At 43.9% G+C, this 16496-nt stretch overlaps 1 protein-coding gene across 2 annotated transcripts in view; it reads left to right on the plus strand.

Annotated features, from left to right (window-relative positions):
* The window catches only part of zfpm2a (zinc finger protein, FOG family member 2a), a 127046-nt gene that overhangs the window by 80082 nt on the left and 30468 nt on the right, over nucleotides 1-16496 (plus strand). Inside the window, exon 5 of one of the 2 annotated variants that reach the window (XM_085473455.1) lies at nucleotides 2618-2729. In XM_085473455.1, coding sequence (XP_085329581.1) covers nucleotides 2618-2729 — 112 coding nt within the window. The remainder of the gene's footprint in view (nucleotides 1-2617; nucleotides 2730-16496) is intronic. The other variant, XM_085473456.1, reaches the window with a different exon arrangement.

A 16496-nucleotide genomic window follows, 5' to 3' on the forward strand; every position in this document is an offset into this window, starting at 1 on the left:
AGTTCCCCCTCAGTGTGCTGTTTTGGGCAGGAAAAAGCCTCCCTACGTCACATCCCCCCCTTTTTTCTCTTTTTTTTTTATGGCTGGCATCTCTGAGAGGAGTTTGTTTCCGTACAGCCAGTCCATCTCTGAGTCCCTAGCTCGAGGGAAAATCGCAATTTTCTGCCTGTCAATCTGCGTGTTTTTTTCCCTCTTCTGGCCTCGGCCACTTAGGCCAACTGATCCAGTTGTACCAATGTTTTCATTTGCATTTGCAGAGACGCTCCTCGCTGCGGTGACGCCGCTGTGTCTTAATCCTAAATTTGTTGTGCGTGCGGTCGTTCTTGTGCGCTTCTTTGTCTTTGCGGGGGTTGCTACACACAGGCTGCTTACAAAGCGCATATTGTCACTATAGATGCTTTATGTAAATCTACACTGAGACTGGCTGTCAGGGGCTTGTTGCTGCTCACTTTGCAAGAAAAAGGGGAACCAAAGCGAATAGTTAACAGTGACAATTAAATCAAAGCTAATGCATCGTAAGTTTCTATTACAGCGGGAACCAGAGGAACAATTGCGATTACTGCCACAAGTCTTAACAAATTGTGATGGTATTTCTAACGTAACATGGGAAGATGTGTCGTTAATATGGCCGCTTTGTCTCTGCTGGCTACATTAAGAGCAGCTGGAATATCATGAATTCCCAGAGGTGCAGGAGGATGGCAGAGAGGCCTCTCGCTGCTGAATAAGAGATGGCTCCAGTCTGGAGATCTGAGAAAGGGTTAATCTGATTTCCATTTCAGATAGTCGTCCTAGCAACAATCGGCCTGGTCTGCTCTGCTCCTTTGACAGGGGTGTGAGATTTTCAGGTTAGCCAGATAGAAGACTTTATTGTGAGGCTAATTTGAAATGTGAAATTGCGGACGACTTAAATTACAGAGGTCCTCTCTCTCTCTCTCTCTCTCTCTCTGTCTCTCTCTCTCATCTGCTGCCAGGACGGGATAAGGAGATGCCAGGAGAAGGAATAAGAATATCAACAGACACAATTTGCTGTCTGTGTTTGATCAGTTTTGCCGGTGTAGTTTGCCAATGTGCGAAGCTATATATATAAAGAGAGAGGGACTATTTCAAAATCTGTCTCTATTGAGTGTCTGCGTTTGCCTTCGTCATTTTGCAGACAAGATCCAAACAGATTCCTATCAGCTCTCTCTGAGATGTATTTGCCATTTGTAAATAATGCTCTCTCTCTCTAAAAAAAAAAAAAAACATAAAAAATAAATAAATAGAAATCCATGTCCTCCAGCCTCTGACTAGATGAGTTCATGGAAAGAGAAATGGGCGGGTGGACGAGTAGGAGGAGGAGGAGGGGGCATGCAGACACACTGCCGGAGCACAGTGCTCATCTCTTGTGCATATCTGTGCCAATTCAGACCTTTAACATGCTCAAGTGACATTTGCATTTATCCTTGAAGGTTGCTGCCTCTTGCGGGGGAGAAATAAGTGAAAAGTGCGCGAGAGGGCTGGTATTTTGCTTTTGCATTAGGCAGATGGACAGTGTCCTGTCACCGGCCGCCTCAGATGGGGAAAAAGAAATGAAGTGTCGAGATTGCAGCCCAACCTATTTTCTCTTAGCTAAACTGTTTTCTGTAGGCTCCTAATGAAGGGGAGGCCCCGGGGTTCAAAAGAAATGGCCTTAAAATAGTGACATTCTGCCTTTGAGTAATAGGCTACTGTACCCAGCTGCCTGAGATGTTGCAACAGCCCCTCCACCACCTCCATACACACGCAACGTATGCACGACACCACCAACGCATCGCTTTACAAGAAGCAAAAGAAAAGGAGAACCAGCATAAAATAAAACAGACTAGAAAATCATGTGAGGATGAACAGCGCAGGCGAATGTGGTGACAGCGCAGCATGTGAATCTATTATAGAGGGTGTAGCTCTCTATCTCACTCTGTTTTATTTATTTATTTCTGATTCTTTCAGTGGAACGAAACCCCACGTTTGACCTCTGACCAAGAAGAAAAATGACCTTACACATTTGGAATAATTTCCCGGTATATTATAAAAACTCTGACCTCAATCGGCCTTTGAAATGGATACTGATTCTTTAAATTCTTCCCTGCTTGTTTCAGGAAATAGTGAGATCCTGGTGATAGCGAGGCACAATGCGCCCAAAGTTCACCGCCGAACACTTGCTTCCTTCTCTCTGAAAGTCACCGTCCTTTTTTTCCCCTTTCTTCCTTTCATTTTTTTATGATTCTCAGACACGTGAGATGTTTTATTTAATCTAGTGGATCTGATTCTGGATCTCCGGGTTGAATCCTGGATGAAACAGATACAGTGCGGGCTCTTGCACCCATTTGCCATCACACCAAGCACTGCATTTGTCTGTTGGCCATCTCGCACACACACATACACTCATAAAAACTGCCCTGATTTCACATTTTCTCAGCAGTGTAGGAAAAAAGGAGAAAAAAGGGATTGTGCTGGACTTGAGTTGCACGCTGTATAGTTTCTGAAATTGCCTCTTTATGGTCATTCAGTGCAGCGGAAGAGCGTAACTCAGAGGTTATTAATGTTTCTTTAATCACCAAAATAAGCAGATGATTAGTGTTTGTTATCTGTCCTCGACCAGAAGACGAAGAGCACGGTCCCGGTGGTGTTGAGCGCCGGCCCCAGGTGGCTGCTGGATGTGACTTGGCAGGGAGCGGAAGACAACAAAAACAACTGTGTGGTGTACAGCAAAGGTAAGCAAGCCGCGCCGGCATCCTGTTATCTCTCTGCAGCGCAGCACACCACGCCACAATCCTCCATCCACTCCTCCTCTGCCTGTCTCTCTCCCTCTGTCATTCTTTTAGTTTTTCCTCCTCTCTTTCCTTCTCTTCTTCTTCTCAAAGTCACAAACAAGCACAAATAATTGCATCTACACAGCCCACGAGGACACACAGAAAGGCGCGCTCTCGCTCCATATCTGTTTTCCTCATCCAAAGAGTCGTTTATATCTCTAAAACTCTGATTGGGAACTGAGAAACATCACTTGACACACAAAGTTAATGGTCTTTAGATTTCACAAGGTAATTAATGCCCCCCCCCCCTTTCCTCCCCACACTCTTTTATACTAAGTGAATCCCTATCTCGGGGTAGATAGCGAGGAAAAGCATGAGTGGAGATGTGTTTGCCACTTTGCTTCATTTGTTCTTCTCGGCTAATTCGGCGAAGCTTTAGTCGTACATCTTTTAATAAATCAGCTGCATTCATACAACTTCCCAATGAGAAGTGGATTTCTGTAAACATGTGTTGAGGAAAAGAAAAAGGAAAAGCACCGCTATCTGTCAGAAAATCCATGTTAGTCATACAAAAGTAATCCAAAGCGTGCAACCCCCCCCCCCCCCCCACCAAAAACCCACGACCCACTGTCACGACGATAAACTCCTCAATCCCCTGCATTGTGTCCAGCAGGGCCTCATTAAAGGAGCCCCGCAAACTGATCTGTGGAGAGCTGGGTTTGTTGCAGATTGCACGAGAAGATGCTCGCACTGTACACAGCACTGACACTAAAGTGTGGAGCTTCACTCCTCATGAAAGCGCATGGCTTCTGCAGCTATAATTGGGTCTTGACGGGTGTTAACCAAAGAGACACGGCGAAATAAATACGTAAATAAAGATGTGTTTGGGCTTCTGAAGGGGTGGGTAGGGGGGGCCTCTATTTATCACTTTTCAAAAATGATTACCCCGTGACAATACCCCCAAAGCTGAAATGGAGCTTCTTCTCCCTCAAAGTGAATAAGTGGCAGGAGTGGGATTTGCAACCCGGATTTTCGGTCTCCCAATTCTCATCTACTAATCACTAGACTGCACTGGGGAGTTATCCTCTTAACCGGCTACTTAACTTTGTGCTCTTTATCACCAAATCATTAAAGTTTTGATAAGCTGTTAAAGAAGATTATGCACTTCTTTAAAATCTTCTAATCTTTTTGCTCACAGAGTGACTGTATGAAACAAAAAGAAGGGCAATAACAGGATTTCTCACTTCTTCTTTTTTTTTCTTCTTGAGAATTTCCTCTGCCACTCTTCATACATGTATCCTGGCGATAACATCACACACAGCATCATCGCCACCTCAGCTGGGAGCGCCTTTGTTTGTCGCTTCCAACTTGACCTTATTAAATTAAAACACAATAACATCTCCAGACGACCCCTTGTGTGAGTCGCTCTTGTGCTCTGCTTGTATAAGTTCATTACTCTAAATCCTCCACAAGCATCAGCACATGCTTGCCACTGATAATAAGCGATAATAGGGGGAATGTTGAATACAAAGAATTAATTCAATTCTCAGAGTTAAATATCTCTTGTCACCTCAGAGAATCAGTAAGTCGATTACTCGGCTCGAAACAAATTTCGTCACCTCTTGTGGAGGAACGCGATCAACATGTTGGACTTTGAAACAAACTTTTAGCGCACTTCAAAGATTCAAACCAAAATCCAGCCTGCGCTATTCCACACTTGACTCGAACTGGTCTGCAGCAACTTTACCAAAAGCGAGTTGCATAAATTGGGTCGGGTGTCCGTTTCTCTTGCTTTTTCTCTTCCAAAGAAAGAAAAAAAATTGTTCCACATTTTTGCTCCTGGCAACCTTTTTTTTCTCCACCTGGACTTGGGAGGAAGTTGAGAAAGTGATGAAGCGTTTGATGCCGCGCGGCCGTTTGACTCTTACGTCCAGACTGTGACTCGATTTATGCTGCTCATTCTTCTTCATCGCTTTCCTTCAAATATTCCAATCTGCATGCGTGCGCACCCTCTGGAGGTGACATTGAAATGGAGTGCCGGCGTGCCGGAATGTCAAATCTTTGTCAAATTTAATATTGAATTTGGTCTTTTTTTCCTTTCTTTTTTTTTCGCCTGTCGTTTCTTTTTTGAAGCCGTGCTGGAATTGTGTTTATCGCGTTGACGCTGGCGCGGACCGACTAAAGGGAAAAAAAGGCTTCTCGGAGTCCGGCAAGAACTTTCTTCCCACCTTGAAAAGCTGAGGCCCAGATTGTTTATATCTTCACCCCTGTGCTGTGTTTCCCGTCTGTTGGCTGTTTCGTTGCTCCCTGAGATGCGTTATTTATGGAAAACAGTGAATATCTCAATACACAGAATGCTTGCAGAATATGCTTTGGCTCACGTTTCAGTGGTCTCGGCTTTCTTTATGGCTGCATGCAAAGATAGTAGCAGTTCACTTTGGATGCTTGCCAGTGTGAATCTATGGGGGAGTATCTCTAAGTAAGGGATGGTGATTGGTTTGAGTGGCTGTAGCTTAGTGCTGGACGCTCTGTCCTATGATTTCTGCATTGCTTTTTTATTTTATTTTTTTCGTACAAATGCTCATCCTCTATCCCCGAAACTTGTCAGGAAGTGTGTGTGGGGGGCGTGGGGGATATGTGCAGAGCGAGGGAGGACTGGATTCAGCAAAAATGATTCCTCTGAGAGTTGTAGCCCTGCAATGTGTTATGTATAATACATGCACTGGAGTGTGTAACAAGCAGCAGGATGGCATAGTCAGGTCCCCCCACAGGGCGCCCCTGGTCATCAGCACCAAGAAACACTTACCTTATAATGTCACATATTCGACCCAGTTTTTGAGATGCTGCAATTCCTGTTGCTATAGCAAAATGATGTTTTCCCTGCCCTCTGTTTGCACGTCTGAATCACTTAATCGAGACGAGCAGAAAAGCATGAATATTTAAAAAATGCGGGGAAAAAAACAAGTGGAAGACCATGAGTAATATTTGAGTCATTTAAAATGTCTCCAATTAAGATTCGCATTCGTTTCATGAATATAAATTCTTCTTCGAATTCCCCTTCCTCAAAATGAGAGAACAGCACGAGCCCTGAAGTGGAAGCGGGGAAAAGTGCAATATCTGTTTTTCCCAGGCTGTCAGCATGGCCCTGTTTGTTTTACATTAAACTCCCAGGAAGAGCCTTAGCAGCCAGCCATTACTAAAACTCTCAATTCCTACTACTGCGCTAACTCATTATCGAGAAATCCACCTGGAACTCCCACAATGCTCTCCTCCACACTCCGACAGTTTCTTTGAACCGCCGAAGTTCTAGAAACAGGCAGCAAGTCTGCAGAGTAATTATATGTTACAGTAACGCCGGAGAATGAGGAGACGGAGCGAATGACAGACAGGAGGGAGGGAGGGGAGACAGGGGAGAATTTTCTGTACAGATAAACAACAGATTGATAAACAATGCAGCTGGAAAGTGGGAGAGATTTAACAGAGAAAACAAATTCAGACACATTGTGATTTCTTTTCATCGTCCAACGTCTCTCGGCTGAACGTGTTAGCGATGGGGTTCAGATGTCGCAAACCCGCCTGATTGTGGATTTCAGCAGCTGCTCAGAGAGCCAGCGTGACCACCGATGTGCTTATGCTGTCAAACAGCTTTCTTAATGATAAGGTGTTGTGCTGTATTTCCTCACTTTAGTCACCTCTCGGAACTTTTTGACCTCTCTGCCCTGAGGTTAAGGAAGTCATGAATACATTCAATTTTTTATTTTTATTTTTAAAGTGTAGTTTTTCCACAAATGTTACCCAAACAGGAATAAATGCTCCTCTTGTAGGGGGACTTTTTGATCACATTTAACCCTTACAGCAGCAGATAGGTGTACTTCAGTGCCCATGCGTATGGTAAATAATTCAGGCATATTTTAATCATACTATGTTCCCATTATGTGAGGCCTTTCCTCTGCTGCAGGGCATCCAAGTTCAATCAGACACAGTCACATCTGAACTTACAAATAACAATAAATCAATTTGAATAAAAACACGACATTTTTTAGGAGTGAGGTGCCACGCACGATGATTCGGTTCATCCTTGCTTTGAACCTCAATTGCGCTTATACCTGATATCTACGGTAAGCCAGGTGAAACTATACACAGTTAACGTGACCACATTACGTGGCATTATTCAGAGGTCACCGAAACTTTTGGAATGTAAGCCTCTTAAGCCAGACCACATTCAGATACAGCATGTCCAATAAGTCTCCAGAGCAACTTGGCCACATTGTTCGTGTAGAAATTGACCAGTGTAACTAGGCCGTTTTACATAAGCTCGGACGGTGCGGAATTAGCTAAATCTCTGCGTCTTTGTGTCATTTCAGATTCTCTAAGTCCTCACAATCAGATCCTTTTTTATGCCTTCATTTGCTCTTTCCACTGATCCAGAGCAGCAGACCGCTGAGGCAATATGGTGAACTTGCGTGACCTGACAGGACAGATGTAGTATCTATCAGACTCTCTCTAAAAAAAAAAAAGAAAAGAAAAGAAAAATGCAAAGACATTTTGAGTTTTTCCCCCCTGTGAAATGAAGGCGTCAAACTTGCAACGTTTCGCGCACTGCACCCTGGCAGCGTGCGCCATGAAACAGTGAGAGGAGAGGACTCTTACAGTTCAAAATTTAATTGTTCATTTCGACCCTCCTATTTCAAAATGACTGCAGCGAATAGAAGGTGCGAGGGTTATTATCTGTTATCTAGGAACATAGCGAAATAGTGTGACTGAATAATAACTAAACAACTGACACAATGTAAAAATTCCATTATCAGTGTATTAAAACAAAATTGTACCCTAAAGGAGTCCCCACCACAGCTCCGAGCAGCCGACTAATTATGTTTAATTAAAAGACAACAGAGATCAACAGAATCGTTTTCATTAGGAAATTATTAATGATTCCACTGCAGCAATAATTGATTGCACTGAGCCACGCGATAACTCGGTACGGTCAGGCTGGAGTGAGCCGTGTGGAGAGGAGCTGCTGGTTTTAGGCACGCGGCAGCTCCTGAGTGGCGTCTACACTGTTTTGTTTTGTTTTTTCCTTCTTCTTTTAGGAGAAGTTATGTAGCGGGTTTTACGAACAGGATAGGAAGAGAAGAGGAGGAGTGGAAAATCCAAATCATACACCAATCTGAGAGGACTTAACATCCCACACCTGCTTTTAGGAGGCATTCATGCACATGTCATCGCACATGACTGAAACAGGAACGCATACTCTTTATTATTTTCTCTTGTCTCATTTTTTACAAACATAGTCAGGAGACATATTGAAGAGGGCGTTTTCTCTGTGATTTTTTTCTTCTGTCTCAGTCGTAAGCATATAAAGTACACGCACGCACACACGACCACTTCCCATCAGCTCCAGACGCTTCCTCCGACAGCCTTTTATGTGCATTGTTCTCCCACCGAGCAGGCAGTTTTGCCCATGCTAGACAGTATAGCACAAGCACCAGACAACACACTCTGCTACAGCATGCACATTCGCTACAAACACACACACACACACACACACACACACACACACACACACAAAGGCAGACCAAACGCCATTACCGAAAATTCACATAATGGCTGCTGACACATATATGTCCATCTGCATTCAGTGCAGACTAAGCCTTGAGACAAAAACAACAATGCAAGGGGGGAAATGTAAAAGAAGTGATGGGCACTGATGAGGGACAAGATTGTTCTAGTCATATCTCGCTGTTTAACATTTTGTCACTGTAGTCGCTGCACATTTTGTGTTTGTGTATGTGTGCTTGTGATTTCTTGTTTTGTGTGTGCGTGCGCACGCGTGCGCCTGCCTGAGAGTTTAGCCAGTCGTCCTTGTATCAATGCCACGGAGGGTGTCAGGCTAATGAGCGTGGGCTGTCCTTAGAGCAGGAGGGTTTGGGTTGTGCCATTCACTCTGCATATTTAAATGCCTTGTAGAGCTTAAGTAGGCCCACTTTTCCATGTCAGGGCAGCGTTCAATCCTGCTGCGACCATTAATTATGATACCATTGTGCTCCAGTGTGGCTAATAAGAGTGATGTATTGCACCCTCGTGGCATTATAATCATCTGAGTGAAGTACCTGGACTACACCGAGCTTGCTTTAAGCACCGTGCTTTTAAAAAAAAAAAAAAAGGGAAAAAAATAGTAAGTAGAGAGAAAGCCTCTTCTTCCCTCCTCTCAGTCTCATCTGCTGGCTATATTAGCTAGTGGTGCTACATGAGAGCGCGTCACAGATTTAATTTCTGTATAATTATATAATCAATGAACAGAAATGCTTTGGTATTGATCACGTAGGAAGGATTGTGTCCCTGGGATGGAAGACACGCGCACACACACACACACACACACACACACACACACACACACACACACACACACACACACACACACACAATCGTTTGTGCTCCAAGTAATGCAAGTATGAGCATCAAAAGAACACATGAGTCATTATTTAGGATTTTGCCCCCCCCCTCGTCATTCCTCTTCCTATCAGGCCAAGTACGTTCCTTGAGTTATCTGCGGTGCTTTCGCAGATGTCTTTGCACACAGAGCTAGTTAAGTGGATATTAAGGAAGCTGCTTCTTAGTATTTGCAGCATGTCTCCTCAGTATTGAATGTGTTCAATACAGATGGGGAAAAAAAGATCACATTTTATTACATTAATCACCGCAAGCTAATGTGATTATATGTACTTTATTATTTCCCTGCTTAACGTCCCTCCCTTAACGGCATAATCAATGACCGTTTTTATATTCATTGAAAAATTCTGCAGATATGAAAATAAGCCTCTGTGAGGGTTTTTCTTTTTCTTTTTTTTTGTAATCTACTGCGGGATCTTGAGTCAGTAATTAAAGAGTCTATTCTGTGTGTCTTCTAAAAGCCCTTAGCCTGCTTTTAGGCCTGGGCATGATCCAGCCCGCCGCCTCCATCTCTGCTGTGGTAAGTAGGTGTGAAAAGCATTGTCAGTGTGCTTCAGGATAAAGCCCTGCTGTTGGATGCCATTGGTCAGAGTCTCCCCCCCCCCCCCCCCCCCCCACCTTAAACACACATACACACACAAGATCCAGGAGCAGGATGAGAGGTGGAGTGTGTGTATGTGTGTGTGTGTGTGCAGGGATAATCAGAGACAAAAGCTGAGAGCTTGAGTGAGGGGCCTTTCTGCTCCTCCACACAGTTTCTTCTCTTTTTTTTGGAGATGGGCAGAGAGGGTTGTTTCATCAGACTTAAGGGGGGTCACATTGTATGTGTGTGTGAGAGAGAGAGAGAGAGAGAAAGTGAGATGGAGGGACAGAGATAGAGGAATCACTTGGGTGGAAGGGTGTTCAGATCGTCAGTCAGCGTGATGGAAAGCCACCTGGTTAAAGTCTGTGTGAGGGTTGACACAGGACCGCAGCGAGTGGAACTAAACAAGTGAAAATGAGTCAGGGTGAAACTCTGAAGTGCCAAGGGAGCGAGGAGACGATCGTGCTATGAACAAAAAAAGCACACAGAGAAGGAAAGAGGGACATGACGGGGAAAGAAAAGTTGTTATTGAGAAAGAAAAGGAAGTGTGCAACGCTGACTGTGTTACAGTGATACAGTCGGCGTATAAAACAGTGTTAGAAATAACAATTCAGTCAAGCCATAAGGCCCGGTGCTGCAGGAGCCATTTTTCCTTTGATAATGTATACTCCCCTGCAAATCAATTTTTAGCCTGGGCAAAACATAATCAGATTTCCTCTGAAGAAATAGCATGAGACATTACAAAATTGTTTTGTGGGGTCGCCACTGTGTTCATGCAGGAGAGCTCGGTGATAACCTTTGTACATACCTTTGCAGCTAATCCATTTTATTGATTGCACATCCACCTGGCTGAGAAAAAAAACAAAACATGGTCCCATAGTCTTTAGAGCAGCGTATCAGTGGGATATCACAGTATTTTTTTTCTTGTTGCAGAGGAATACAACTGCAAGGCTCCTGCAGTATTAGCCCCCTATCTGTGGGTTATTTTATCATGCGATCAAGTGTCTGAGCTAAAAGTTTAATGCAATGGGTGAGGACATTGACATCAACAGTCTATCAATGCCATACTTGATCATATTGTCAGCGTTTTATCTTTATTTGGCAATCAAAGTTGTGTTTGGTCATCGAGTACAGTTCACATGGAGAGTTTCTGCGGTCAGAAAAGAATTGAGATTGTCTTTACCAACAGAGACTGAACTCCTGTGGCACAAATCGTTCCCTTTCCAAACCTTAATCGTGCAGTTTTAGCTGTCAGACTTTAACCAGATAACAAGTTTCTCTTGCTCTGTAACATGTCCAGTGCGTACATGCTGAAAAAAAATCCCCTTTCTAGTAGCGTTAGTGCAAATTTAGAGATATTGAGCTGATATTAAATCTTTCTTCAGTATTTTTTCTCTTTAGTAAAAGTGGACGCCAGTGAAGTTACAGTCTCTGGTTAAGGATAGTCAGGGTTAGGTGAGGGTAGGGTTAAGGTTACCTCAAAAGGTAACCTTAACCAAAAGGTAATTGAATGCTAGCGATGGGCATAAACTCTGCTCTTCTTCATGAAACCACCCACACATGACACTATGATTTGCCACTCACTTTGTATAGGCCGTAATCCAGAATCGTCCAAGATGAAAATAATTCCCAGCTTCTGATATGGCGCTAGGTCCTTCAAAACTGATTTAGCATTGTTCTCTATTTCTTTTTTCTTACAATTATAGTTCCAATTTTTTACATTTTTAAGGCTGTTGTACTTGTTGTTTCTTCAGCGTGACAGCGATACTGGCCACTTATGAGCAAATCCCTACCTCCTCCAGGCTGCTTTAGTACCTGAGCTCTACTGACCTCTGCCTGTTGGCGCCGTGTGACAGAGATGGGTGCCCCTGTTCGCCGTGTATGTGTGTAAAAGCGAGAAAGAGTGGACAGAGAGGCGAGCGGGCAGACAGCCGTGCTGTAGGTACAGTAGTGTAGAGGACTAGACATCAGTGTCGTCCAGGTCAGACAGGGCCATCCATTCTCTAAGCCCCAGGGAAGAGAGAGAGGGAGAAAGAAGAAATGGAGAGAGAGTGGAAGAAAGAGGCGTGTGTGAGTGTGTGTGTGCGCGTGTGAGGAAAAAGAGAGATTGTTGGGGGGGGGGTGCTGATGCACTGTTTCTCTTAACTCTGTCAAAGCCACTCCATTGTGCTCCCCCATGCAGTGAGTGGAAACCAATCTGTCATCGCTCCACTAGCCAGCATACTAGAAGAGGGCTAGACTGCTGGAAACACAAGTCTATTCAATGTGAAATGTAACTGGAATCTGAGCCCTTGGATAGCTGGATTGAGGAGGAAAAAAATGAGCGATGTAAGATTTTTTTTTTTTTTTTGTGAACCCCCGCTCTCCCACACACTGTGAAATGGAAGACGTGAGTACAGTATTTGGGTCTGTGCGAGATAGGTTTCAGTCTCGTATCTCTCCCTTTTTCACGGAGGGGTGATTGACATGTTTTGTTGATGGAACTCTATCCAAACCATGTGCGGTTTGCATAGGCATGAAGGGCTCAGTTAAAACTCTCCTCGTGCAATATCACCCCGCAGAGCTGGCCTCCTTTGTTTAAAGATTTGATTTTTCTTTTTTTAACTTTTTGTTTCTGGCATTGACAATGTTTAGACAGTCACAGTCACAGAGGGGGTGACTGAGCAGTATGAGAGAAAGTCTTCAAGTGGAGCTGTGAAGATGACTTCCTCGCACCTGTCACCTACAGAAACTCGCCATCAACACGACCACCTCTCTCCCGATGCCCTGAGCCCGCTAAGCCTGCATACTGTTGAATAGCGGCCGCTAATGCTGTGTTCCAATGCCATTTGGAGTCACTGCTTCCCTTCTCCTTGCAGGAATCCCCCTTGCGCCATTTTCCCTGTAATCTCCCCACTCCTCTCTGTTATGGGGTGGCTCGCCCGCTGCTCCCGCCACTATTTCGCAGCCCCTCTTCTTCATACAGCCAGCACCTCCACCATTTTAATCCCTTTGACCCAAACCTTGTGTGTTTCCCTGTATCAACAGCTCCTGGAGATTACATCCTGCCTGCCTTCTCACCACTGTGTGCTTCAGTCACCGGGGCTGTAGCTGGCTAGTGCATGCTAGGGTCTTAGTCAGACACTGGTGGGTGTGATAGCCACTGTGGCTAGTTAGCTTGGTCAGGGTCGTAGCCAGAGCACAAGCAACAGAGGCTTAGAGAATTAGCGGGTAGCTTCTGGCTTCAGAAGAAAGTTTGTTTCAGATCTTGAGCAGTTTGAGTAAATGAATGAGAACATTGTTTTGTTAATTCTTTTAGTTACTTCTCCAGAGTGTCCTCGAGCAAGGCGAAATATAACTTCTTCAGCTGCTTGGAATAAATTGGAAGTGACCTGCAGCAACCCCATCACCAGACATGAATAGTGATAATGTGTGATTCTCCCACACCACAGAACACATGCAGAGACATCTGGATTTACTTATTTTATTTATTTATTTTCACAGTAATTAAGTGTTAATGATTGCATTACATTTGATATGAAAAAATGTTAATCTATTTTTTGCTTTTTAACAAGCACAAGAAACTTACTGATGACAAACCCTTAACGAGGAGGAAAGAGGGTGTTTTTTTTAATCAGTCTGAAATGCAGTGGTACTCAAACTTTTTTGGGGGGGCCTCCCCCGCTTCAAAAGCAGATATTACCAATAAAAAAGGATACTAGTTGAATTTTTGTGAAATAGAGCCAAGCATTAGCAAACTATTTGTTTATTCCTCACTAAAAAATGTCATATTGATTCAACATAGTTCCAACCAGATTGGTGGCATACTTGAGACCCCGTCAGTGTTTGAGAACAACTGCAATAAACAGGGTTGTTCACAAGATTTCTGCTTTCGTGTTGACTTGCGGGTTTATCATATAAAAATGCGAACCTAAAAAAGATGACAACCACCACATACATAATGGAAGGCGTTGTTAATAATTATTGTCCAAAGGATGACGCCGATCTCACATTTGAAGATTTATAGGTAAAGAAATGTCTTAACGTTTCGTTCGTTTGCCAACACCTGCCAGGGAATAATTCAAATAAAACCAACATCATGTGGCTTTAAATAGTTGTTGGAACAAACATGCACAAATGCATGTTACGGCAGAATGTGCCCTCTTCTAATTTAGGGCAAAATTTAACAGGGAAATGAGGGTTCAGGAGGTTAAAGGAGTTATATCTCAACACAGCCTGTTGAGATCCTGCCCCCGATTCTTCTGCGTAGCTCGTCAGAAAAGTGAAGCAGCTGTCAGGAGAGTTGGAGCCAGTTCTGTCGTTACAGTACGTGACGAGCAGCCAGTGCCCACCGTGGGCCCCTCCTCTTTCATGTAGTGTTTCTGGTAATGGGTTGGGGCTTTATTGATGTGAACTTATGTGATCATTGCACAAAGAGCTACCATTCCTGTCTCTCTCTCCCTCCTGCTCAGTTTTCCTGTGGGTCGCATTAAATCAAGCCTCCGACCTAGACTCCAGTTAAATTAAACCCTATCAGCATGTTGCCCTCTCATATCGGAGAACAGGCCTTTATATAGACGGCCTGTAAATGGTGATTAGTGAGTGTTTTGATTAAAATTCAACCACACGTGTGATACTCTGGTGGAGCCGGTCGCCTCCTTCTCTCCCTCCCACCTTCTTTGCGTGTGCGTAAACATACGTTAAAACCCGTACGCGTGCACAAAAATCCGCTTCACCCGCCTCCCTCCCCGTCTCTGCCAGGCCCTTTCTCATGGCTCAGCAGAGTGCAAGGCTGATTTAAGGGCCCTTACAAATGGGAAGGTTGCAAGTGAAGACAAAAAACAGAGACGAATCACATCACAGCAGCCTCAAGGTTTCTACTAAAGCTATTCAACTGGAGGGGGAGCGGGCAGAACAGTGAAAAATATACACACACTCCATCCTGTCAGAACGCTTTTGGCTTATCTTGAGTGACTGTCAAGGCTGGGAATATCAGGGAATGGACAGAAATATATAAAATTAATAAGCCGCTGGATGTTGTCGGGAGTTATGATGCTTCATAAATCCTAGTTTGATCATGGCGGACAAGGCTTAAACCCACAGCTTCCTAATGCGCACAGCAGTGTTTTGGGACTGGATTTTATTCTGTTTCTGAGATAGAAGCCCTTAGCTGGCAAAAGTAAGATTTATCATCTCCCAATCCCCCCTTTTCTTTCATGAGTGACAAATATTAAAAAGAAGGCCTGAGGGAAGTTGGCAGCCATTACCACCTTTAATAGAAGGGCACAGGCGTAGCAAGGTGAAACTGGGGCCAAAGGCAGAGAAATGCTATTCAAAGAAAAGCGAGAGGAGCAGGAGAAGAGGGAGAAATTGCTACTAACTTATCAGTTGTACTTCCTTTGTCGGGTCAGAGGTTTTGGAGCTTTTGTTTGTTTGTTTGTTTCTTATACTGAGAGGATGGATGCTATCTCTCCCGCCATCCAAGCGGGTCCGCTCTGTCGAACGCTGCAGGTAATATTTCATGTCACGAATTAAGCAAGCCTGCCCACCGACTCCTTTCTACAGTTACATGGCTGCCGCATCCATCATCGTCCCCTCTTCCTTTAGTGTTAGCTTCTGTGCTGGATTTACTCAAGTACTGTACTAACATACAGATTTAAGGTACTCGCACTTATATTCCAATCCAATATTTCTGTTTCATTGTACCTGACATGTCTACCTGACTACATATAAAAAATGTGTTCAAGCATATTGTTCAAATGAAACAATTCAGTTAGTGGCTTAGCCAGTAATCATTCAAGCAATGGTTTTGATTTGTTGTCGATACGCCAAACATTTGAAAATATTACATTTTTGGAAGTTTTGCTACATTTTTTACTTTAGAATGGAATCCAAATTGATATGTTCTTGAAATGCCTAAAACATCTAACGACGTGTGTTTCTGCTTGGGTTGTGAAACTTTGGAAGGCAGCTACCATAACTGGTCTCCCACCAGAGGAACCAGGTTTCAATTAAAAACAAGTCTCCAAGTGTTTTTGGTTGGATTGCAGGGTTGTCAAGTATTGCTGTCAAGTATTATCTAAGCTGGCTTCTCCCCAACGCTGTTAAATACCCGGGAGTTTATTTCAAATTCTACCTTGTTGTACAGCACCAGCAAAAATCAAGCTTCACAGGCGCTGAACTGACGATGAAGTTCAAGTATTGTTATGTATTTTTTGCACGGGCTGAGTTTGAAAAGATCCACGGTTTGATTCCAGGAGGAGATACAAAATCCTTTTGAGGTAGTGTCAGGAAGGGCATCTGCCAAATCAAAACATGTGGAGCTACCTGCTGTCCCGTGGTGACCCCTTGCGAATAAGGAAGCAACCCAAAGTAGCTTTTGCAGTGCAGCAGTGGTACTTTTAGTCAGATAAAAGATCTGAATACTACTTTGACCACTGGTTGGCTGGTTTTTGTCTGATCAACCTTCCTCTCTAGGGGGCTTCAGCTGTGTAAATACAGGAGCGGAGGGAGAGACTAATTAGACCGGCATGTCTAATCTCTGGGGCTTTACCTGTCAATAAACATGTTGTCAGTGAAGATGAAGCCTCTTTAAATGAAAGGCTTGGCAGTTTTGATATGTAAAACACATGTCACATCGTCTCAGTCGCTAACATCACGAAGAGACGAGTTGTCAACAGAAGTAAAATGACAACAAAAACATCTTTGCTGGACCA

Source organism: Copadichromis virginalis, linkage group LG11 (genome assembly GCF_057382275.1).
Source record: "Copadichromis virginalis isolate Kocher_CV1m ecotype Utaka linkage group LG11, C_Virginalis_male_GT1.1, whole genome shotgun sequence".
In the NCBI taxonomy this organism is placed as follows: domain Eukaryota; kingdom Metazoa; phylum Chordata; class Actinopteri; order Cichliformes; family Cichlidae; genus Copadichromis; species Copadichromis virginalis.